General features: G+C 39.8%; 1 protein-coding gene across 2 annotated transcripts in view; it reads right to left on the reverse strand.

Annotated features, from left to right (window-relative positions):
• The window catches only part of GADL1 (glutamate decarboxylase like 1), a 188,321-nt gene extending 169,935 nt beyond the window's left edge, over positions 1–18,386 (reverse strand). For both annotated transcript variants that reach the window (XM_053598935.1, XM_053598934.1), the window contains exon 1: positions 18,114–18,386. In XM_053598935.1, the coding sequence (XP_053454910.1) occupies positions 18,114–18,156 (43 nt within the window). In that variant the 5' untranslated portion in view covers positions 18,157–18,386. The remainder of the gene's footprint in view (positions 1–18,113) is intronic.
• Between the last annotated feature and the right edge of the window lie 5,638 nt (positions 18,387–24,024).

Raw genomic sequence — 24,024 nt, forward strand, 5'->3', positions numbered from 1 at the left:
AAAACAACAACCAAGTCTTGATTGATGTAGTAAGTCAGTACAAAGTATTAGGAGATCAAACACAACATTCAGAATGCTGAATTAGGAAGAGTTCTTATCAGCTTAAAACCTCAAACAAAGGGAAGACATTGACTTTGACTTTTGCCTAGGTTTAATAGGCAAAACTTGAAGTCTGAAAATTTAAAATGTGTTAGTGCTGGGGCTAAAATCACCAAAATAGAATTCAATATTTAACAGTGGCTTACTGACATCAAGTAATTTAGATAGTTTATCTGCAATATTTGGGATTTAAAAGGTGCAAATGCTGAAATGCTTCACACTGCAAAGAAATCTCAGATGCTACTGGAAAGAAATATAAATTCCAGCTCTGATCTGATCAGTATTTGCACAGTTGGTTTCTAACTTCTCATTACCTGCTCTGGCAATATGCACAATCTCCCTCCCCCCATACACTCTTTTTGGAATAGTCCATCCCTGACTCTGGTTCGAAGTGGCTCTGTCACTGCAAATAATTTACCATCTCTGGTTAAATGATGCTCTTAGTTAAATGATACTCTATGAAATACCTTGTCACTTAAACAACGATTCTATGGCTAAAGCCCTTTTTTTTCAATAAACTTATTATTCACATAATTAACAAAACCACATCTTACCCTTTCTAAAAGTGCTCCTCATCAACGCTCTGCACAATCCTGAGTTTCTAAAATATTTTAGGACCTTCACAGAGATGGCTCAGGGAAAGAAGTGACAGAGAAGGTTACTGGGTGGTCTTTAGGCCCCTTGAGCCTATTTTAGGCATAGAAATGCTATTTTATATCAAGCATCTCATTATTTTGCTTAAACAAGGTGTCTGTAGGTGGAAATTAATGCATAAATTACATCTGCCAAAAATTACAGTGTGACTGACAGACATTTGATACTCTGTTCTTTTCCCTTTTTAAAAAATGGAGAACTTACTTACTAAGCCTTATTTACCATGGGACACTTCATCCACAGACCTGAGGCCCAGCTTTGCATGTACTTACCTTTGGCAGGTGCACTCTCCAAAGAAAAGGCCATTGAAAATGGCCCTGGCTAAAGCAGCCGATTCCATTGTTTTTTTTTAAAGGCTATGTGTGGTGCCATTACTTTTAGGAAACTCAAGTATACAGAGAACATATAGTATCTTTATTTTAGTCTCTAATTAATCTGTCTTCCTCATGAGCCCCCATTACTAAAAAGAAGTAACAGAATTTATTTTATTTAATCCAATATGGTTAAAATGTGATCAGATATAATTAAATAGTCTTTTTAGGTAATGCTATATTTCATATCTCGGATTTTCAGTCCTTTCTCTCCTAATACTCTTCTTCTTCCTCTCTTTTTTGAATTTTTTATTTATTTGTTTGTTTTTGAGACAGAGTCTCACTCTATTACCCAGGCTACAATGCTGGTGGTGTCAGCCTAGTTCACATCAACCTCAAACTTCTGGGCTCGAGCGATCCTCCTGCCTCAGCCTCTTGAGTAGCTAGGACGACAGGCACCCACCACAATGCCTGGCTAATTTTTCTATTTTTAGTAGATATGGTGTCTTGCTCAGGATGGTCTCAAACTCCTGAGCTTAATTAAGTGAGCCTCTGACCTCAGCCTCCCAGTGTTAGGATTATAGGTATGAGCCACTGTTCCCAGCTCTAATACTCCACTTGCTGGCTTCTAGGTGCATGGGGAGAAATGCATGTCTCACTCAACTTCAAGGTGGAGGAACAGTGGTGAAGTCCTTTGATCAGTGCCATGTGCACGGGCATTTTGATCCCCAGCAATCTCATTTATCTATATCTTCTCTCCTTTCCCTTCTGGCAGTTACAGGGCACACTAACAGCCCCTTCTTTCTCATCTCAGTCAGCGATGGGGGTGCTCCTTAGATAGGGGGCCTCATTGTGGCTCTTGGTGATAGTTATGAAACATTTAGCCCCCCAGTAATATAAGTCTATTACATGGTTTCTGTCTTTATCATCAGAGAAAATTCCTTTGGAGGACAAGGGGTCCTTAATTCCTCTACCTTCTTCTGAGGACAAGAGGGTCTTCCTGAATTACTGCCCCTTGAAGAGCTCAATGCAGGCTCTCCCTCTCCATTCACCTTCAGTGAGCCATCGCTTTGGCTTTGACAAGTCTGCAAGGAGGTGGTAAAGATCTCTGCTGTTGCCTGCCATGTTTTCATAAACCACCATATTAACTAGCCCTTGTCCTTCCATTCTGGCTTTGACCTCAAGTAATAGGAAATAAAGAACATACATCTCAGTGTTGGCATTTCTTGCTTCAATCTTTCTTTCTCTCCCAGTATCACCTCACACCTGTTAATTTTTCATACATTAAATATTCATTTTTCTTGACCTTAGCCTCATGGATAACTGAAAAATGCACAAGAGTATCTTCTCTGTGCTACAAACAAAAGCCCACAATTTTGTCATGTAGGCCTAGCAAGTCATGTTACAAGGAAAATAAAAGAACTTAGACATCTCTACTTCAAGGCAATAGCCTGGCTTATAAAACAATTATTGTGCTTTGAAACTCCTATTTTGGCTGTTAGGATCTAAACGGTAACCTTTCCCTTTCCATTCTTCCTACAGAGATCATCACCTCTCCCAGGTGTTTAGAGGAACAAGTACTCAGATGGCAGCAGAAGAAAGCACAGAATTTTTTTAATATTGTGCGCAGCCCTTCACATTTTGGGGTTCTGTATTTGTGACTGTAACCAACTGCAAACTGAACATTTTTAAAGCACACACAGAGGGAGCCAAGAGGCTGTCTAGTGGCAGCACCTATGCAGCCTTTTTCAACAGAAGTGGGGAGAAATGTGTGCAGGCACCGCTGTTCAGACTGACCCACCTAAAGACAGCACTGTGAAGGCAGGGAACAATTGCACAGGACTGGACACCAGGAGAAGAGATGAGACAGGAAGGGAGGTCATCGGGGAAAACAGGTGAAGGGGAGGTGAGAGACATAAAAGCAGAGTCTCTACATGGGATCGCTGTGTGGTGTTGGCTGCTGGGAGCCCAGCAACATCCCCTACATCCCCCAGCCCTGCCACGGCGGTCCAGGACAGACGGAATCCCTGAGCAGATGAGCCCCATCAGAGGGTGACCACAGAGAGGAATGAGCAACAGCAGCAAGCACCACCCCACTCCGGCTATCAAGTGCACTGCACTGGGTTTTTTTGTTTGTTTTTGTTTTTACTGTTTGCAATTCATTGAGGGAACAAAGATTTAGGTTATACTGATGCAGTTGTTAGGTAAAGTCCCTCTTGTAATTGTGTCCCACCCCCAAGAGGTGTGCCACACACTGTGACCTCCCATCTCCCTCCCTCCTCCCCTCTCCTGATCTCTCATTCCCCACCCCACCCCTTGTGTCCTTGTGTTAGATGATCCACTGCCTTCAAATTAGAATTGAGTACATCGGATTTTTTTTTTTTTTAAGAGACAGAGTTTCACTTTGTCACCCTCGGTAGAGTGCTGTGGCATCACAGCCCACAACAACCTCCAGCTCCTGGGCTTAGGCAATTCTCGTGCCTCAACCTCCTGAGTAGCTGGGACTACAGGTGCCTGCCACAACAACCGGCTATTTTTTTGTTGCAGTTTGGCTAAGGCTGGGTTCGAACCCACCACCCTCAGTATATGGGACCAGCGCCTTACTCACTGAGCCACAGGCACCACCCAGTACATTGGATTCTTGCTTCTCCATTCTCATGGTGCTTTACTAAGAAGAATCTGTTCCATCTTCATTCAGGTTAATACAAAAAATGTAAAGTCTCCATCTTTTTAAGGCTGAATAGTAGTCCATGGTATACATATACCACAGCTTCTTAATCCATTTCTGGGTTGATGGGCATTTAGGTTGCTTCCATGTTTTGGAGATAGTAAATTGAGCTGCAGTGAACCATCTAGTGCAAATGTCCTTATGATAAAATGATATTTTGTCTTCTGAATAGATGCCTAGTAATGGAATTGCAGGATAAAATGGGATGACTAATTTGAGTTCTTTGAACATTCTCTATACTTCCTTCCAGAAAGGTTGTATCCACCACCCGCTGGATCTTCACTTCTGTCATTGGCCCATGGACCCATCCCAGAATCTCCCCTTTTATAGCAGAGCAGGAAACTGCTGCAAACATCATTTTGACAGGCTGTTGAAAACACTAGAGAACAGAACTCAGCAGATCACAGCATCCAACAGCTGCTGTTATTTGTAATCTGAGAGCACCACTAACTGATCATTTTTTCCTTTTTTTCTACCTATTTCTTTTCCAAGGCAATAAAGTGGATTTTAATAATTACAGTCCAAGTTATTTTATTTTTTAGATTTTTTTCCTCTTTTTCCAAGGCAACAAATATTTTCATAATTACAGCTCGCTTTTTTCTTTTCCTATTTTTTGTTTTTCCAAGGCAAAAGTTTTAATAATTACAGTCAAATATTTTTCTTTTCTTTTCTTCTTTCCTTTTCTTTTTCATTCTATTTATTTTAATAATTACAGTTAAATATTTTTCTTTTCTTTTCTTCTTTCCTTTCTTTTTCTTTCTATTTATTTTCAAAAGCAAGAAAGAGAAGTTTAGCAATAACAGTTGAAATTATTTTTTCTCTTTCTTCTCTTTGTCTTCTTTTTTCTCTACTATCCCTTTTTATCCCTCAACCCAATAGCCTTGCGTTCAGGTGAGAAAAGATAGAGTAGGAAGGGAAATAGAAAAGTAGAAAGAAAGCACACATGAAGAGGAACCAACAAAAACGACTCTGACAACATAAAAAACCAGAACAGATCAAATCCACCAAGGGATCACAATGGAGCTACTGCAGAAAATTTCAACCATTGTTGAGGTTACAGAAATGGAATTCAGAGTATGTATGAAAAATAAGATGAAGGAAATTAAAGATAGAGTGGAAACCAGTAAAAAGAAGCCCAAAAATGGTCTCAAGAAACCAACAAAATTAAAGACAAAGTTATCAAGGATTTGGATATAATTAGGAAGGATATAATGGAGCTTAAAGAATTGAAGAGGCATTCATGGAGTTTCAAAACACCACAGAGAGTTTCAACAGTAGAGTGAACCATGAAGGAGAAAGAATCTCAGAATTCAAAGACAAGACCTTTCGAGCTAAGCTACCCAATCATTTAAAGTGGAAGAAGACAGCAAAAGCAATCTCTTAGAGAGATACGGGACTATGCAAAGTGTACAACAATATGAATTGTAGGTATCCCTGAAGGAGAAGAAGAGACTCCCCAAAGCATGGACACTCGAGTTGAAGATACTATAGGTGAAAATTTCTCAGTCATTTCCAGACAGCGAGACCTAATTGTTATAAGGCAGACATTGCATGTATCAGTACAGCAGGCCTAGTTCCTTACAGTGACCACCTGGGTAAGTTGACCTGTTTGTTACAGTCCCTTGGGTGGTCAACTTACTGTAATACAATACGGTCAATGCTCACAACAGCAGTGGCAAGGTACACAAAAAACGGTTAAACTTGGATTGTCCCCTCCAAAGCACTCATTGAAATTTAACTGACATTTTAATCTTATTAAAAAGGACCGTTAGAAAGTGACTAAGTCAATGGCGGCTGAGTTTGGCCCCTGTTGCCCTCCTTGCCCTCTTGCTGTCCTCCACAGGATGATACAGAAAGAAGGCCCTCTTCAGATGCCAGGCACTTGACCTTGGACTTCTCAGCCTCCAGAACTGTAAGCCAATGAATTTCAGTTTGTTTTCAGTTACTCCTTCCATGGTGTTTTCTTACAGAACCACAAAACAAACTAAGATAGAGAGAAAAGCAAGTTTCTAAATTAGTTCACAAACTTTTCTTTTTTTTTTTTTTGTAGAGACAGAGTCTCACTGTACCGCCCTCGGGTAGAGTGCCGTGGCATCACACGGCTCACAGCATCCTCTAACTCTTGGGCTTACGCGATTCTCTTGCCTCAGCCTCCCGAGCAGCTGGGACTACAGGCGCCCGCCACAATGCCCGGCTATTTTTTTGTTGCAGTTTGGCCGGGGCTGGGTTTGAACCCGCCACCCTCGGCATATGGGGCCGGCGCCCTACTCACTGAGCCACAGGCGCCGCCCAGTTCACAAACTTTTCTATCCTTAAAAGTTTGTTTATTTGGTTGGTTGCTTTTGAATTGGGTATTATTTTTTGTTGTGGTAAATATGAATAACATAAAATTTACCAACTTAACTATTTTTAAGTATACAGCTCAGAAGTGTTAAGTATATTCACACTGTTTATTTGCATGCACATAACAATGTTTCACATGGTTGTGAAACAGCTCTCCAGAACATTTTCATTCCATAAACCTGAAACTCTATGCCCATTAAACAAGTCCCCTACCCTAAGCCAATGGAAACCACCATTCTACTTTTTGTTTCTCTGAATTTTATTACTTTAGATCCTTCTTATAATTTCAGTAATATAGTATTTGTCTTTTTGTAACTGGCTTATTCCACGAAGCATAATATCATCAAGGTTTATTCATTGTAGCATGGGACATAATCTCCTTTCTTTTTAAAGATTGAATAATATTCCATTATAAATATATATTACATTTTATTTGTCCACACACCCATTGACGACATTGGGTTGCTTTTACCTCATGGCTCTTGTAAATAGTTCTGCTATGAACAAGGATGTGCAAGTATCAATTTGACACTCTGTTTTCAATTCTTTTGTGTAAAATTCCTGGATCACATGGTAGTTCTGTTTCCAATTTTTGCATTTTTCCATTTTTATTAATGTTTTCCATAGACACTGCACTATTTTACAACAGTCCACAAGAGTTTCAATTTGCCCACATCCTCATCAACACTTGTTATTTTCTAATGTTTTTCATTTTTTTAAATGTAGTACCCACCTTAACAGATATGAAGTGTTATCTCACTGTGGTTTTGACTTGCATTTTTCTGATGGTTTGTGATGTTGAGAATCTTTGCCTATACTTCTTGGTCATCATCTTTGGAGAAATGTCCATTCAACTCAGTTACCCATTTTTAAATTGGCTACACCATGCCTGATTTCTTTGTTGTTGAGTTGTAGAAGTCCTTTACATATTCTGAATATTATCATGAATATGATTTCCAAATATTTTCTCCTATTCTGTAGGTTGCCTTTCATTTGGTTGATTGCGTCTTTTCATGCACAAAAGGTTTTATGTTTGATGTAGTCTCATTTGATTTTTTGCCTATGCTTTGGTGTCATTTTCAGGAAATCATTGCCAAATCCAATGTCATAAAGATTTCTCTTTGTATTTTTCTTCCAGAAATTTTGCAATTTGAGATCTTGCTTTTAAGTCTTTAATCAATTTTGAGTTAATTTCTGACTCTGGTGTAAGATAAATGTCCAGCTTTTACTCTTTTGCATGTGGATAATCAGTTTTCCCAACATTTGTTGAAACAACTGTCCTTTCCCCGTGGAGTGGTCTTGTCACCATTATCAAAGATCATTTGACTATATATTTCTGGGTTCTCTATTCCATTTATTTATATATCTGTCTTTATGCCAGTACACACTACCTTGATTACTGTAGTTTAGTAATATATTTTGAAATCAGAAAATGAGAGTCCTCCAACTTTGTTATTCTTTTTCAACTTTGTCTTTGCTGTTCAGGGTCCCTTGAGATACTATTTGAATTTTAGGATAAATTTTTATATTTCTGAAAGAAAAGCCATTTGGATTTGATTTTGATAAAGATTGTGATAAATCTGTCGATTGCTTTGGTAGTATGGACATCTTAACAATATTGTCCTTCAATTTATGAATTTAGGGTATCTTTCCATTTATTTATCCTTCAATTTCTTTTAGCAATATTTTGTAGTTTTCACTATACAAGTCTTTAATCCCTGAGGTTAGATTTATTGCTAACTATTCTTTTTGATGCTATTGTGAATCTTTAAGTTTTGTCAATAAAATTTTTAAGCGTTTGGCTTTAAAGAGATTAGAAGTGAAACTGTCAGCTTTGGAACAGACAGCTGGTTTCGCAGTGGTCTAAATCCTTCAGCTCTAAATATCCTATTTTCTCACAGCTATGATTTGGAAGTGGCCTGTTTGACCCACCAAGTCGCATATTGAAATATGACCCTCAATATTAGAAGGGGGGATTGGTGGGAGGTGTTTGGGTCGTGGGGGCAGATCTGAGGACCACACTTGCTGGGACCCATTTTGAGGGGCCATAGCCACAGTAGTGACAGATTAGACAACTTTAAGTAAAATGTTGAAACCACACCTGGGATCTGGGATGAAGCCAGATGTGGCAGAGGAATGCTTGCCCCTAAGATAATGCCATCGTACGGGAATTTGTGATATACTGTTCATAAAATGAGCATCATACAATAACCCATATCAGAGTTCTCTATGATTCATTTCCCTTGCAAGTCTGCAACACCTGTCAAAGAGACAGTCCTTTAAACAGTGGTGGCAACAGAAGCATGGCCGGGTTCATTCAGTTGCCTAAATCCACCAGGAATAGAATCTGAGCACAAGTACAGGGAGATGTCTACTTCAACCATCATAATTTAATCAATAGCAAAAAACCCGATTCTATTTCCCCTATCATGTTTTTCTATTGTATTCTTCCTCTGTGCCATTTCAGTTCCAAGTAAAAAGAATCTAAAAAACATTGCCCTTTTTCAATTACTCTATTAAGAATGATAAAAGTCAAAGATATTCCTTCCTTATTGTATAGTGAAATTGTTATTTGGTTTGGAAGATATATTTAAACTAAACCTTATTTAAAAACATATTCCTTAAGAAGCTCCATGCCTGTTTATACATAAAATTCAACATGATAAATATATATTGGGAAGGTAGAAAATACTTTTCTTTAATGTGCCAGGCACTTTACATATGTTCTCCATCAACCCTCAAAAGGTAAATACTATTATCTCTTATGACCTCCACTGTACTAAGAAGTAAACCGATGCTCAGAAAGGAGCCTGACTGCCATTAGACTCAGAAACTGAAGCTCAGTCTACAGGACAGCAAGTCTCAAACCTTGTCCTTCCCCATCGCTGCCCTGACAGCAACCCATTGTTTGTCCATATCTATTTGACTCAGTACAAATTGGTCAAGATGGGCATTTATCAAAAAATAATTTCCAACCACTGGTTTTCCAAAGTTAAAAATTCTGATGCACTCCTGGACAAAATGTTCAACTTTATATGTTGTACTACCTCTTAAAACAGTCTGAACCTTTTTTCTAGAATTGTAGTGTCCTTCTTTTTTGTTTCTGTATTTTTAGCTAATTAGTAGTCAATTAGTTTTTCCTCTGTCTTGTTTGTGATTTTAAAATAGTTAAAAACAACCTAAATCTTCAGCAACAGGAGATTAGTTAAAAGACAATTTAGATTCCATTGTAAGGAGTTTCTGAACAATAGAAATGACATTCATGTCTGTGTACAAAGCAGCAAAACAAACCAGACAGTAAAGCTACAAAGTCTGACCTCAAGTGAATGAGGAAAGCATTTAAGCAAAACAAACACGACACCCTCAAGCCTATTTCCTCCCAAATTAATATTTTTTTCTTCTTGACAGAAGCAATGCAGACTTACTACAGAAAATACAGATGAGTGGATGAACCTAAGAAAAATTCCATTATCCACCCAATCATGCATAACTATTTTCAATCCCTTGGTATATATTATTTCAGTTCCAGTTTCATATGTCTAAACAGATTATTGACTTTTAACAAAATGAACTTTTTCTACAAACACTATTTTTTAATCTACTATAATTTAAATAACTCTGCATTTACATTTTTTTAAGCCAAGAGCTATTTCTAAATATACCCTGCACTACAACATTTTACTGTTATTGATGGTGGATAGAAGAAATAATTGCTTGAAAATTAATAAAGTTAGGCAGCGCCTGTGGCTCAAAGGAGTAGGGTGCCGGCCCCATATGCCAGAGGTGGCAGGCTCCAATCTCAGTCCCAACCAAAAAAAAAAAAAGAAAAGAAAATTAATAAAGTTATCAAAAATAAAATAGAAGAAAATGTGAAAAATTCTGAATACAGATCAACAAAAGGGTTAACATATAAAAGTTTGCAAAACTAATTAGTAAATGAGAACATTAATGTTAACCAACTCATTATAATGCTTTATGAATTTACTGTAAGAATTGAGGAACTGCATATGAGAAGCTCAAGAAAAGGCTGGATTGCCTAAGAATGAGACGCTCCATAGAAAATAGGATCACATGCTTGTTTCTAAAATTTAAGGATTTTATCAAGGAATGTAACTTAGTCAAGAGGACTAGATATGTCCACAGGGAGTAGCAATAAAGGGATATGTCTGTAAACTAAAAGATAAGGGACTAATTTCTCCTCACTAAGGACAGTATCCAAAAGGTTCTGCAGACCTAGATGAGACTCTCCCCTGAGAGTAACTTTGCAGTTTTGCATTATGAAGAGCAAAATGTGGGCGGAATGAGAGCAAAGGGGCTGGAGAAAAGGGGAGCGAGCAAGGGCAGAGGATGGGAGCAGGGTGGATTAAGGATGCCTGAGAAGGGGCTTCCTTTAAGGAGGGAGCCTTTATGTCCCAAAGAAAGCTGTGAGAGCTGCCTGGTGAAGTAGAACATATATAAACTTCTCACCATGGGGGTTACCTTCATGCCAGTAATTTATGTTGCAACACCTGTGCACATCACAGCCATGTTACATAAAGACGACTAGGTGATTCTGATACCTTTGGGGCATCCAGCCTGAATGGAGCTTCTGGGTCTCAATCTATATAGCCTAGAGCCCCTGGCAGGTGAAATAAGGCAGACAGGGAACAAAAATAGGGACAAGAGAGTTGATATGGGACGTTGGAGCTTCAGTGAGGAATGTTATCCACCACTCCTTTCCACCTACTAATGATAATCATAGCAACAGTTGTTAATCTAGAGAGACCACTTAACATGAAGGAACCAGTGCTGAGTGTTCACAGGCATCATCTCATTTAATCCTCACCATTACTCTGAAAGGCAGGTTCTGTTATTAGTTACAAACAAGGAAGCTGGAGCACAGAATTTGGGCAGCAAATACAGTTTAGGATACAGTTTAGTAACAGTAACTGGTGGAGCTTGGGCTCCAACATGGTGGAGAAACCTGCAGCCTTTGGGCCACATGTGGCCTTCTGGATCTTTGAGTGTCGCCTTTTGACTGAATCTAAATTTTGCAGAACAAATCCTTTTAATAAAGGAATTTGTTCCATGAAGTTTAGATTTAGTTGAAGGGCTGCACCTCAGGTTCCCCACCCCTGGATAGTATAAATTGTAGCTCGAAATATGATGCTGTGGCTTGAATATAATTTCCAAAATTCATGTTGACACTTAATCCCCAAGGTGGCTGGTATCAGGGATGGGCCCTCTAAAAGGTGACTAGGCCATGAGGGCTCTGCTGTCATGAGTGGATTAATCTGTTCATAGATTAATAGTTCAATGGATTAATGAGTTATCACAGGGAGGGTATTGGTGGCTTTAAAAGAAGAGGAAGAGAGACCTAAGCTTGCAAGTTACACACTCAGCCCCTTCCCCATGTAATGCCCTACCCTGCCTTCGGGTGCTGAAAACAATCCCTACTAGAAGGAAGATCTCCCTAAACACACTTGATTGACCATGGACTTTCCAGCCTCCATAACTGTAAGAAATAAATTCCTTTTCTTTATATATCACCCAGTTTCAGGTGCTTTGTTATAAGCAACAGAAAATGGACTAAGACAGATGGCGATCTTCAAGAAAAATGTTGAACCAGAAGCACACAGGCAGTGAAACCCAGGTTATGAGGAGTTCCACAGGCCAAATGGCCCAGATTTTTCAACAGGTAAATTTTAAAAATAGAGAAGGATAGGAGAGGAAATCTATAAATTAAAAAGAAACATCATAGTTTTAAAAATGGATACAACTAAATTGTTATGTCTAGAAATACACACCAAGGATGGGACAACTATTAAAAAATGCAAGAAAGTAATTAGGGCTATCCCTTGGTATGTATGGCGAATTGGTTCCAGGTCCCCCATGGATATCAAAATCTAAGAATGTTCAAGTTCCTTATATAAAATGGCTTAGTATTTGCATGTAATCTAGGCACATTGTCCAACATACTTTAAATCATCTTTGGTTTATTCATAATACCTAATAAAATGTAAATGCTATGTAAATATTTATTGTACTGTGTAGTTTTTATTTGAATTGCTTTTATTGTTGCATTACTTTTTAATTTATTTATTTATACTTTATTATTTTTCTATGTGCAGTTGATGACTCTGTGGGTGTGAAACCTGTGGATTCAAGGGTAGACTACATGATCAAAATCAGGGCAATGGTCACTTACAAGGAAGGTCACTATGATTAAAATAGGGCACATAAAAGGAGCTTCTGAGACGATGACAAAATTGTATTTCTTCATCTGGGTGGTGATTACAAGTGTATAAAATGATATTTCAGTGTTATGCTTGTGCATCCTCATAATCCACAAAAAGTTTAATGAACAGAAAACAGAAGCCACCATCAAGGAGTCCTCAGTCTCTCAGGAATCCTCAGAAGCTCATGGCGAAGAGGAAATGGGAAAGGGAGAGGGGAGAGCTGTGCCAGAATACAGGAGAGTTCAGAGCAGATTTTATGGGGAGGGATCCCATTTTTGAGATATTTCCTTCAGGTATTTTTCCCTTTCCACACTCATGGAATAGGGATATTGCCCTTAAATCAAACTTAGGACTTACAGAGAGGAGTACTCTAGGGCTGGATGAGGGCTCGAAGGCACTCAGGGAACTTAGGATAGGACCTGTGAGGGGAGATAAAAAAAAAAAAAAAATGAGGTAGGGCTTTTCCTTTAAAACTGAAGAGTTCTCCACAGGGCAGAAAAAAACATGGCTGCTGTGGATCCTGAAAAAGTGGAGCCTTCATTCCACTTCTCCATCAGAGAGCAGATGAAGCCACAAGACATTAAAAGAAAATACCGTGATGCCACCAGGGACTATGCAGCAGTAACAGTATCATTTCCACCAAAAAATACATCAATAGGGAATATTAAAAGTTACTCATTCGTACTTCTACTCCTAAAGAATGCTGATTTCTAAATAAAAAGAGAAGCAGCAGCCACATGACTTTACAAAGTTTCTGGGTTTTGGAGCCAGCCTTGCAGACAAAGGGAAATACTCCACGAGGTCACCTTGAAAACACCAAGCGTAGGTGCAGAACAATTAGGGAACACTTCTAAATGAGGTATGAAAGAACCTTCATAAAATTTTTCATAATAAAGGGGGGAAAGCCAAGGGCAGAGGGGAGACCAAACGTCGGCATAACTATAACTTACAGCAGATCAATGGATTTAACAGGCACCATGTTGAAAAATTAATATCCTTAGTACTGGCTTTGAGTTAGCGTTTTTGTTCTTTGAGTTTCTTTTTCAATTGCTGCTTTCTTTTAAATCAATTATGCTATTTTGTAACGCTGAGAAGTAGAAAATGAGTTAAATGTTCAAAATGAGTTAGAAAAGCAAATTTAGAAAATTAGCTGAGAAGACAACCTGAATGCCTAATGACAGTGATAAGTGATTTATAATGTACAGTATATACTATTTCTTGACTGAGTTTCTTCCTTACAAAGGCAAAACAAATTCATTACATAAGATTAAGAAAAAGAAAGACAAGCAAAAGAATTTAAGGAATACCCACAATACACCCATCCAGAGACAACCCCTATTAATCCTGTGCTATCTATGCACCTAGATTCTCTTGCAATAGATACCCATTTTCCAAAAATAGAGTGCATTCATACAGCATTTCATCCTCTACCATAATTTATTTAATCCATCCAGCTGTTAGATATTTAGGTAGTCTAAATAATGCCCTTTTGTTTGATGTATAATACTTACAGATTTTCATTACTATAAACAGCTCTAAGAAGGAATGAAGGGATATGAATTCACAATTTAAATACAAAGATGAAAAGGACTCTAGGATTTCCCAGCATTATGTGTTATTGCCAAAATGCTTCCATAACTCTCTTATGCATTCATGCATGAATTTGTTGCATAAAAGTCATGAACGTATGTTCCTACTCTGCGCCAGGCACTTTGCTAGGTGCTGGGCTGTTGCTAATAGCCAGATGGCGTTCATGCTCTGATAGACTTTAGGCAAGAACCCAAAATATTAACAGTTACAGATATTTTGAAAAGAGTTATGATATGGACAATACTGGCCTTATCAAATTACCTACACTAGAGAAAACAATGGGCAGAGATAAAAATCTTTGAAGCCATTTGTGGCAGTAACTTAATTATACCATTGACCAAATTGCTCCTGAAAATTACTTTCTCCGGAATCACCTGGACTTTTAATTCAGTCTACTCTCTTAATGTGTAAATTAACTTCTCCTGTCTTTCAACTGAAAGCTCAAATTACAAAGACCCAGAAGGAGCCCAAACATAGAATGTGGGGCAATCCACAGCTGATGGACACTTTGCATCAATACATAAGCATTAAAATGTGCTCAGCAGCCTTGGGGAGTTAAGTGAATGTCACCATGGGCTATTTTTCTATAAAACTGCATGATACAAACACTTTTTAACTACCTCATTAACCTCTACATACAATTTTCTGAACATTCTATTTATGTAGAATGGACAACCTTACATGCACTCTGCACATTTTTCCTAATCTTCACAATAATTTCAAACAGTGAATGTTTTTACCCTACCTTCCAGATTAAGACCCTGAGGTTCACAGAAGTTAAACCACATACCCAGATAGACACAGTCTGACCAGGCTATAGGCCAGTGTATTTACTTTGCGTTCTTCTCCTTTCTCCATTCCTGTAGTTACTTCCAAGAGAACAGCTTTGGTCCCTGGTGAGTTTGCCTGCTCCCAGGGCACTGCCTTGTGAAATGGACACATCTGTCCTGGTCTGAGAGAGAGAAGCTCCATAAACCAGCCCTGAGAGAAGGAACATTAGAGAGTAGGTCCCATGGGATGCTGCCCTCTTGCCTCAGAGCCAAATTGCTTTGATTCTTAGCAACCAGAAGGTTCACCCTGGGGGCAGAACACACATCCCTGCCCTGATGGGAAGGGAAGTGAGCTGCCTCCACAGGATTGCCAAGTCCAGCCCTGCCTTTAGTGCAGACCTTTGAACACCAAGAGCCTTTCTCCCATCCTTCCCACTGGAAAGAACGAGGAAAGAATGCTGCTGTCATTTCAGTGAGCTGAAAGGCGCACCCCAGACTCTTCTCCAGCATTCTTCCCGCAGTGCCTGCAGAAGCAGGCAAAGGATGCTACTCCAGGTCACTTCCCCATAGTCAAAACTGTGGCCCAATAGGAGGCAACATGGGCCAGGGCCAGGGATTAGGTGTCAGCATTGGGGACTCTGGCATTAGAGCCCTGGGTAGAACACTCAGAGCTGATATTTATCCTCCCCAAGCTTCAATTTTCTAAAACAAACAAAAAATACAGTACCCCCCTCCCACTGATTTATTAATGAGAGTTAGATAAGAGCATTTATAATTCAGCATAGCAATAGCAGAGATCATATACTAGGTGATAAATTTTTCCTGTGGTGGTTTGTTTCATTTGAATGATGATATGGAGTATTACGAGAAAAAGTAATTCAGAAAAAGAAAACATTAGAGACAAAAAAATAAAAACACATAGATTTTCTTCCTGAATGTCATAATTTCAATAAAAGCATACTGGTCTTATAACAGCCTATGAAAGTCAAAAAAATTTTCTGTTCTCCCTCCCCATGAACACTGGAATTCTACTTCTACTTCTGAAGTGTTGTCGACAAGAATCAAAGCTATTCAGGAAGAAGATTGTGCTGTTATTTCAAATGACAGGGGAAAATATTATCTGAGTTCAAAGAATCGTGTATGCTTAATGTAATGAAAATTTGAATATGGTGCAATTAATGGATTGCCTAAACGTCTCTTGAACGTACTGGGACAAGACCATAAAAGAGTAGAATAAGAATTCTTTATCTGCCACAAGATTCTCTATGAAGTTCCTCCATAATGTGTAGATCTTTAAAAGATATTCAACTATGAAGATATTAGACAAACTTACCATTTAACATACTCATCCAATATCATCGTACAGGGTCTCATCATAAGTGCTCAGAAATTTCTAAGCCTGACTGGTGTATAGCCTGCACTCTTTTAAGCTGTCACAACAAGCATTTGGGACAATTAGGTCACCCGCTCAAGGATAAACAGACAATAAGCTAAACCTTCTGGTGTTCTTAGAAGTTCAGATTTAAGGCTAAATGTTGAAATTCGCTATTCTGATATCACATATTTCAGCTACTGAAGTCACTACAAGCTACAGACATGCCTGGGGAGAAGGACGCATGCTTAATTTAGGAAGAGTGGATACTTTTTTTTTTTTTAACATGTCTATCTGATTTCTAAAGACTGTGTGGCTTTAAAACAGGAATTAAGTTTAAAAGGCTAAAAGCCTAAAAAGCTTTAAAATAGTAATGAAGTTTAAAAGGTTGAAAACAAAACACAGGGCTAAGGAGGTCAGCTACAATTATTCTGCCTATCTTGCTTCACACAATTAGAAAGATTCTTTTTTTTTTAAATCAACAATCTAATTTATACTTCTCCATCAGTTCTCAAATAGCCAGATGTCTTAAATTACGAGACACAGTAGGTGCTGACCCTAGAAACACAAAAGTCTAAGAAAAAGCTCCAATAGGTTAAAGTGCCAGGTTTCTTTCATTTTTTTTTAAGTTTAATTTTTGTTTTTAACTGACATGATAATTGTACATATTATGGGGTTCATGTTTTGATACATGTATACATTGTATAATGATCAAATCAAGGTACTCGGCACATCACTCACCTTAAACACTTGTCATTTCTTTGGGATGAGAACATTCCTACCCTCTCTACTAACTATTTGGAAATATATTAGTGTTAACTATAGTACCCTACTGTCCAATATAACACCAGAAATTTGCTGATGTAACTGGAACTTTGTATCCATTGACCAACCTCTCCACAACCCCTGTCCTCCCCAGCCTCTGGCAAGCACTATTCTACTCTCTACTTCAAAGTGCCAGTTTTTATGCCACATAAAGAAAATAATATCTTTACTTTTAAAAATTATTTTTTAAAAGAGCATCTGGGGCAATTATGCTGGAAATTCTTTTTGGGACAATAAATGAATGAAGGAGTCTTTCAGCACAAAGGTTCTTGCCTTGGCAACTACTGTGCAAAATTCCCAGCCCTGAAAATTATTTCCACAGGGAACCCAGCTGAGTTACCAAGACCTACCTGTAGAGCAGAAGCCTCAGAGAGTTTCAGCTTCAACAAGGCTTCATTAAGCTGTTTAGGACCATTCAGAAAAGGTTACTGATACAAAGAGGAGTTATTCCTGGAGGAATGTGTCTCTTAAAAGGTCAAGAAGTAACTAGGGAGTGAGAATCGCTCAATTGCAATATGAATAACCTTTCAAAGAAGAGATTCTTAACCTGTGACTGCACGGAGTTAAGAGGTCTCGCTCTAAACCGCCTACAGAATTCCAAACATGTACCCGTAGGTGAATTTTCATGGGAATAGGTTTCATCATATGTCCAAAGCAATCCGAGATCCTTCCCTGGCAGAAGTTGATAACCATTATTTTACAGAAATAGAACTAAATCACACCGAGTTATAGTGAAGTTAGGAGAATTCCGCTGCCACGTCTTCTTTAAATAACTAAGATCCTGCTTCCCCGACCCCCGGCTTCAGTCCAAAAAATATTAGGGCATCGCTCACAGATCCAAGAAGCCTCTTTTAACTCCTGATTATGGAGTACCAGATGATGCTGTCCTTGCCCCAAAGTAGAAGTAAAATTCATCTTCAACCAAGCGCTGAAACTTCCTGTGTGCTGTATTTAAGAAAACCCTGTGACGTGTCAGGCGCGGTTCCCTGTGTTTTATAAAAGTGAACTCGTTTAACTCTAACAAATAACCTCAACAGGTGCAGAAAATTGTGCAAAAATCCACGAAAACGGGGACTTTCTACCCATCCCAGAAGCTTTAAGAGAAAATAACCAGCCCCCTAGTCCCCCAAATCGACACTGAGATTAAAACCCCAATTGGGGATGGTTAAGGACTAAAACAGCCGCGCCGAGGCGAGTGGTTACCGTCGGCGTCCGCGGGGCGCTGGTGGTCCGAGTCGCGGCTCATCTCCGCTCCCCCACTCCGGGCTGCCCAGGGCGCGGCTCCCGCAGTCTGGGCGGCGGCGGTGGTTGCCGCGGCAGCGCCCCCCGGGGGACCCGCAGGTGCACCCGGCAGCCTCTCAGGCGTTCGCCAACGCGGAGGGACAGACTGGGACGCGCGCCGCGAGCTGCTTTCACTTCGCCATCCCGGCGCCAGTGCCAACCTCCGCAGCCCGCCGCTCTCTATTCATATTTGGAGCTAGCGCGGTTGGCTGCATGACCACAGTTGACCCAGGGACAGGCTCCCTCCGCCCTGGAGGGGAAAGGGTTGAAAGCATCGTGTGGGAGAGTGGGTGACTTGTCTGGGGAGGAAAAGACTCTCGCATGCCTACTAACTCTCCTTGTGGTAGAGGCAGAGCAAGGCAGGTGAGTGGCTCTTGGCCTAGTAACCGTGCCAGTGTCCAGCTCTTTGAAGTAACCAACCCCGTCTCAGGGTCTGATCTGGCCAGAAGAGGCCCAAGTTAAATGTGACGCCCGCTCCAGGCAGTCAGCTTAGGGAACCTATTTTAGGGCCGTGGTGGTGAACAGGATCCGATACCCATTCATTCAGCACTGCCCTGACATTTAAGAGTTTTACAAGCTGATCACTGTTCCCCAGATCTGATTTCAGCCTTTTGCCTCTGCAGAATTCTAAGTTTGGAGAAGGAAATGGGGTGAGCATGTTGTTACAGGGTGGTAACGAGCTAAAGGAGGTGACTCGGTACCAGGCTCGAGACTGGGTCTTCAGACTAAAATTTTCTCCATGTTGTATTTGCTCCAGCAAGCCCCTGTAAGTGTCCTTGCAACCGTGTTCCTAGTGTAAGTTTAAATGTAATCAGTGAGCGCTGCTTTTTTGTCATTCCTCCAACAGGCTTTATGTTTAAATTCCCTTAGGAGCTTTTAACTGAGGCTGTTGATGTGATAGAAACAATCAGTTAATACCATTTCAAAGCACATTTATGACAACTACATTATGGAACTCTATTTGTAATCGTGATTCTTCAACGAGCTAAAAATAATCCTGTTTTACTTTTGCTCAGGGTCTACTGTCTTTTCTTAGCAGGTGAATTATGTTCTCTGGCAAGCTTACGTTTGCCAGTGAAGAGAGTGCAGACCTTTCTTCCAAGTAAGAATGGATTATATTGGCCAAGCACAGTGGCTTATGCCTGTAATCTGGGAGACCCAGGCCTGAGTATTGTTTGAGCTCAGGAGTTGGAGACCAGCCTGAGCAACAGCCGGACATCATCTCCACTGAAACAGAGAACTGAGCTGGACTTTGTGGTGGATGCTGTAGTCCCAGCTACTTGGGAGGCTAAGACAGGAGGATTGCTTGAGCCCAGGAGTTTGAAGTTGCTGTGAGCTGAGCTGAGGCCATGGCACTCCCGCCCAGGCAACAGAGTAAGAATCTGTTTAAAAAAAATAATAATAATAGATTATTTCGAATATGCCTACACCCCCTACAACCAGAGTTATCAGAAATGTTAAAGTCAAGATCTTGAAGACAAAATTCATAAAGACTGTATAAGTTTCTGAGACCACACTCAACTACTCTTTTGTATCCAGTCTTACTGGATAAATTGAGATCTAATGATAAAAGTATAATTAAGAACTTCAGGACTTAACTTTTGGTAACTAGTAAAAAAATACACTGAAAGGGCCAGGAGTGATGGCTCAGGCCAGTATTCCCAGCACTTTGAGAAGCCAAGGTGGGTAGGTCACTTGAGACTAGGAGTTTAAGACCAGCTTGGCAACACAGTGAGACTTTCCATCTAAAATAATAGTAATAATTAGCTGGGCATGGTGGTATGTACCTATGGTCTCAGGTGCTCCTCAGGTGCAGGAGGATCAGTGGAGCCCAGAAGTTTGAGGCTACACTCGGCTATGACCACACCACTGTACTCCAATGTAGGCATAAGAGCAAGATCTTGTCTCTACAAAAAAAAAAGTACAGTCATGTGTCAATTAATAACAGCATTATTAGAAAATTTTGTTGTGCAAACATCATACAGCGTACTTACACAAACCTAGATGACATGGCATATTGCACACACACAGGCTACATATGATATACCCTCTTGCTGCTAGGCTACAAACCTGTACAGCATGTTACTTTACTGAATACTAGAGGCAATTGTAACACAATAGTATTTGTGTACCTAAACATAGAAAAGGTACTGTAAAAAATATGGCATAAAAGATAAAGAGGGAAAAATGTGGTATACCTATATAGAGCGCTTACTATAAATGAAGCCTGTAGGACTAGAAGTTGTTCTGGTGAGTAGGTGAGTGAATGTGAAGGCCTCAGACATTCTGCATGGTACTGGAGGTTTCGTAAACACTGTACGCTTAGACTACATTACATTTATAATTTTTCCTTTCTGCCACAGTAAACAAATCTTAGCTTATTGTAACTTTTTCTTTATGAGCTTTTTAACTTTTTTGAACTTCTTGACTCTTTTGTAAATGACACTTAGCCAAAAAAAAAAAACAGAAACACAATGTACAGCTATACAAAAATATTTTCTTTCTTTATGTCCTTATTCTAAAAGCTTTCTTTGATTTAAAATTTTTTAACTTTCAAACTATTTTGTTAAAAACTAAGACACAAAAACACACATTAGCCTCAGGCTATATAGGGTGAGGATCATCAGTATCACTGTCTCCCACCTTCATGTCTTGTCCCACTAGAAAGTCTTTAGGGGTGATCACACCCGTTGAGCTGTCACTTTCTATAATAGTGACTTCTTTTGGAATTCTTGCTGCAGGACCTGCCTGAGACTCTATTATTATTAACTTTATATGTTAAAGTTGAACTCCATATACATATGGAGTAAACTAAAATAACAATGAAAAGTATAGTATAGTAAAATGCATAAACCAATAAATTGTTTAATATCATTACAAAGTATTATGTCTGTACATACTTGTATGTGCTATACTTTTGTACAAATGGCAGCACCGTAGGTTTGCTTACACCAGCATCACCACAAACATATGAGCAATGTGTTACACCACAACATTACCACAACTACAGCATCACTAGGCAACAGGAATTCTTCAGCCCCATTATAATCTTATAGGACCACTGTCACGTATGTGGTCCATAGTTGACTGAAATGTCATTAAGTAACATATTACTATATATACTTTCACTTTTTCATTTTTTATTCTAATTTACAATTATAATAAATTATAATACTAAAATAATAAACCCTATCCACTTCAGCCCAGAACAGTGACTATTGTCAACTGCTGCTAAATTGCATAACTGACTGTGTGAGACAAACCGGGGTCTTTGGGGGCTGCAGTGGATTATAGAAATGTCAATTTACAGACCTGGACAAAGACCCCCCAAGCTGAGAATATGTCATTTAAAATTTCTTAGATTGAAACTGCCCTGTAGGGCAGCGCCTGTGGCTCAAGGAGTAGGGCGCCGGTCCCATACGCTGGAAGTGGCAGGTTCAAACCCAGCCCCGGCCAAAAACCACAGAAACTGCCCTGTAACTCACCTCTTACTGGCTTATCTCAACTATCACATTTATTCCTGTAACAAAGGCATTATATTACAGGCTTTCTTGCTTTTACTCTTTAATTACTAGACAATTCCCCTGGGCCAGACAGTAAGTATTAAGAAAACAAATCCTGCTCACAGAGTAGTTTTGTGTAATTGGGAAAGACAGGCTTAAAACCGTCTAAGATGTTCTATATTCTTAGGTGTTCTATATTCTAGAAGATAGAGGGCGTTATGTAGTCAAGCTGAGGGGAGGGCTAATTCTGCTTGGGGGATTCAGAAATGCTTCCAAGAGAAGTAACCGCTTTGAAATACTCAGAAAATTTTACTAATGATGGTGGCTATTCTAAACTATGATTTAGACACTCTGCCAAAGGCTTTTCAGATGTTCCCTCTTATAATCCCTATAAGAACAGGATAATTGCCTCCATCTTACAGATGGTAAAAGTGAGGCTCAGATTAAGCAACTTGCTTGAGAACCCAGTGGTGAGAAGTTTCAGAATTAGGGTTGGAATGCATCTCTCTGTAATTACAAAGCCTGTTTTCTATCGCTACCTTGAACGGCACTGATTGGCGAAGATACTTTCTACAATCTTTGTAGTGTAAAAGCTTTTCATCTAAACCTTTCAGAAAATGAGTCATCTGAAAGTGCAAAGATGGACCACTTTGTGTTGGAGGAACTATGACAGCACCTACGCAGTTTCTTCCCAGAGGACCTTCTACTTTTCATAACAAGGTGGAACTACTGGGAGAACAGTACTCTGTAATTCACAAATTTGTTCACCATTGTTGGTCATGTACTCTATGACACATACTATTTATAAAAGCCAGTTTCACCCCAAGAACAGATTTCCCTGGAAATGCTCCAAGGAATTAGGAATTTACATGCAGAGAAAGAAAAGGGAATGGTAACTCCATGCAGGGACGACTACTGGACCAATTTGCTTGAAACTGAAAAATGTGCCTTTTGCTAGATAGGAAGTAAAAGAGAAGAAGGAATATGCTGATATTCTATTCCAATGAGAAAATCTCCACCAGTAACACTTACCCAAGAATACCCACAAATTGTGTGGTTATGGAAATCTAGAGGAGAGACGGCAAAATACTCAATGAAGAGGCAGCAAAATGCAGTTATTAAGAATCCAGTCTTCACCGCCAGACAACACTACATTCAAATGTGGGCCCATCTGGTCAAAGATGACTCAGTACTGGGTCAATTCAATACTACCCAATGAATGAGGAGGTTGGGCAAGTTATACAACTAGTTTAAGACTCCTGTGGCTCAGTGAGTAGGGCGCCGGCCCCATATGCCGAGGGTGGCGGGTTCAAACCCAGCCCCTGCCAAACTGCAGCAACAAAAAAATAGCCGGGCGTTTTGGCGGGTGCCTGTAGTCCCAGCTGCTCGGGAGGCTGAGGCAAGAGAATTGCGTAAGCCCAAGAGTTAGAGGTTGCTGTGAGCCGTGTGACGCCACGGCACTCTACCGAGGGCGGTACAGTGAGACTCTGTCTGTACAAAAAAAAAAAAAAAAAAAGACTACACACTTGTAAAATGAGATTAACAGTACAAATCTCATGGGATTTTTGTGTGATTATCTATACATTTTGTGTGATATCTAACGAAGTGTTTTCACTTGCTAGTGGTAGATCTAAATTAGCGATGATTTAAGTAAATCTCACTCCCACCCCATTTAACATGAAGCTTTGAGATTCAGTCTGGGATTGGTTTTGCAGTTCCATGTTTTCATCAGGGACCTTCTAGTTTTCTTCTTCAGCTCCTTTAATGCAGGCTTCTAGCCTCAGAAGCCCCTCATGGCCATTAAATGACCGCCAGGACTCCAACTGCCTCCTGTCAGCCTCCTAAGCAGAAAAAAGAAGGAAGGGGGAAATGGCAAAAGCAGCACCTGGCAGCTGAGTTGGAGCCCTTCAAATAACTTTTCTGGAAGCCTTGCCCAACAGCATCCATTTAAAATTCAGTAGACCTTTCTTCTGCAAGAGATGCTTAGAAGTGTGTGTGGGGGTGTGGGTGGGGGGAGTCAGTGGGGATGTGAAGGAGAGAGAGAGAGAGAGAGAGTGTGTGTGTGTGTGTGTGTGTGTGTGTGTGTGTGTGAGAGAGAGAGAGAGAGACTTAATGTTGACACTTCAAGGGTTCTGCTAGCAAATAATTAGAGAATGGATTTTGGGTAGATTGGGTAGGCAGCCAGAAATCCCTGCCATGGTTAGAAACCTCCTTGACACAGTGCCTGGCACAGAGTAAGTACTCAAAAGAAAAAAAAAGAAGTAGTTGTGTTAGAGAATCAAAGAGATCTCCAGCAAACAAATGATAATATGACTGGTGGGTGTGTGTTG

Source organism: Nycticebus coucang, chromosome 8 (assembly GCF_027406575.1).
Source record: "Nycticebus coucang isolate mNycCou1 chromosome 8, mNycCou1.pri, whole genome shotgun sequence".
Taxonomy (NCBI): Eukaryota; Metazoa; Chordata; class Mammalia; order Primates; family Lorisidae; genus Nycticebus; species Nycticebus coucang.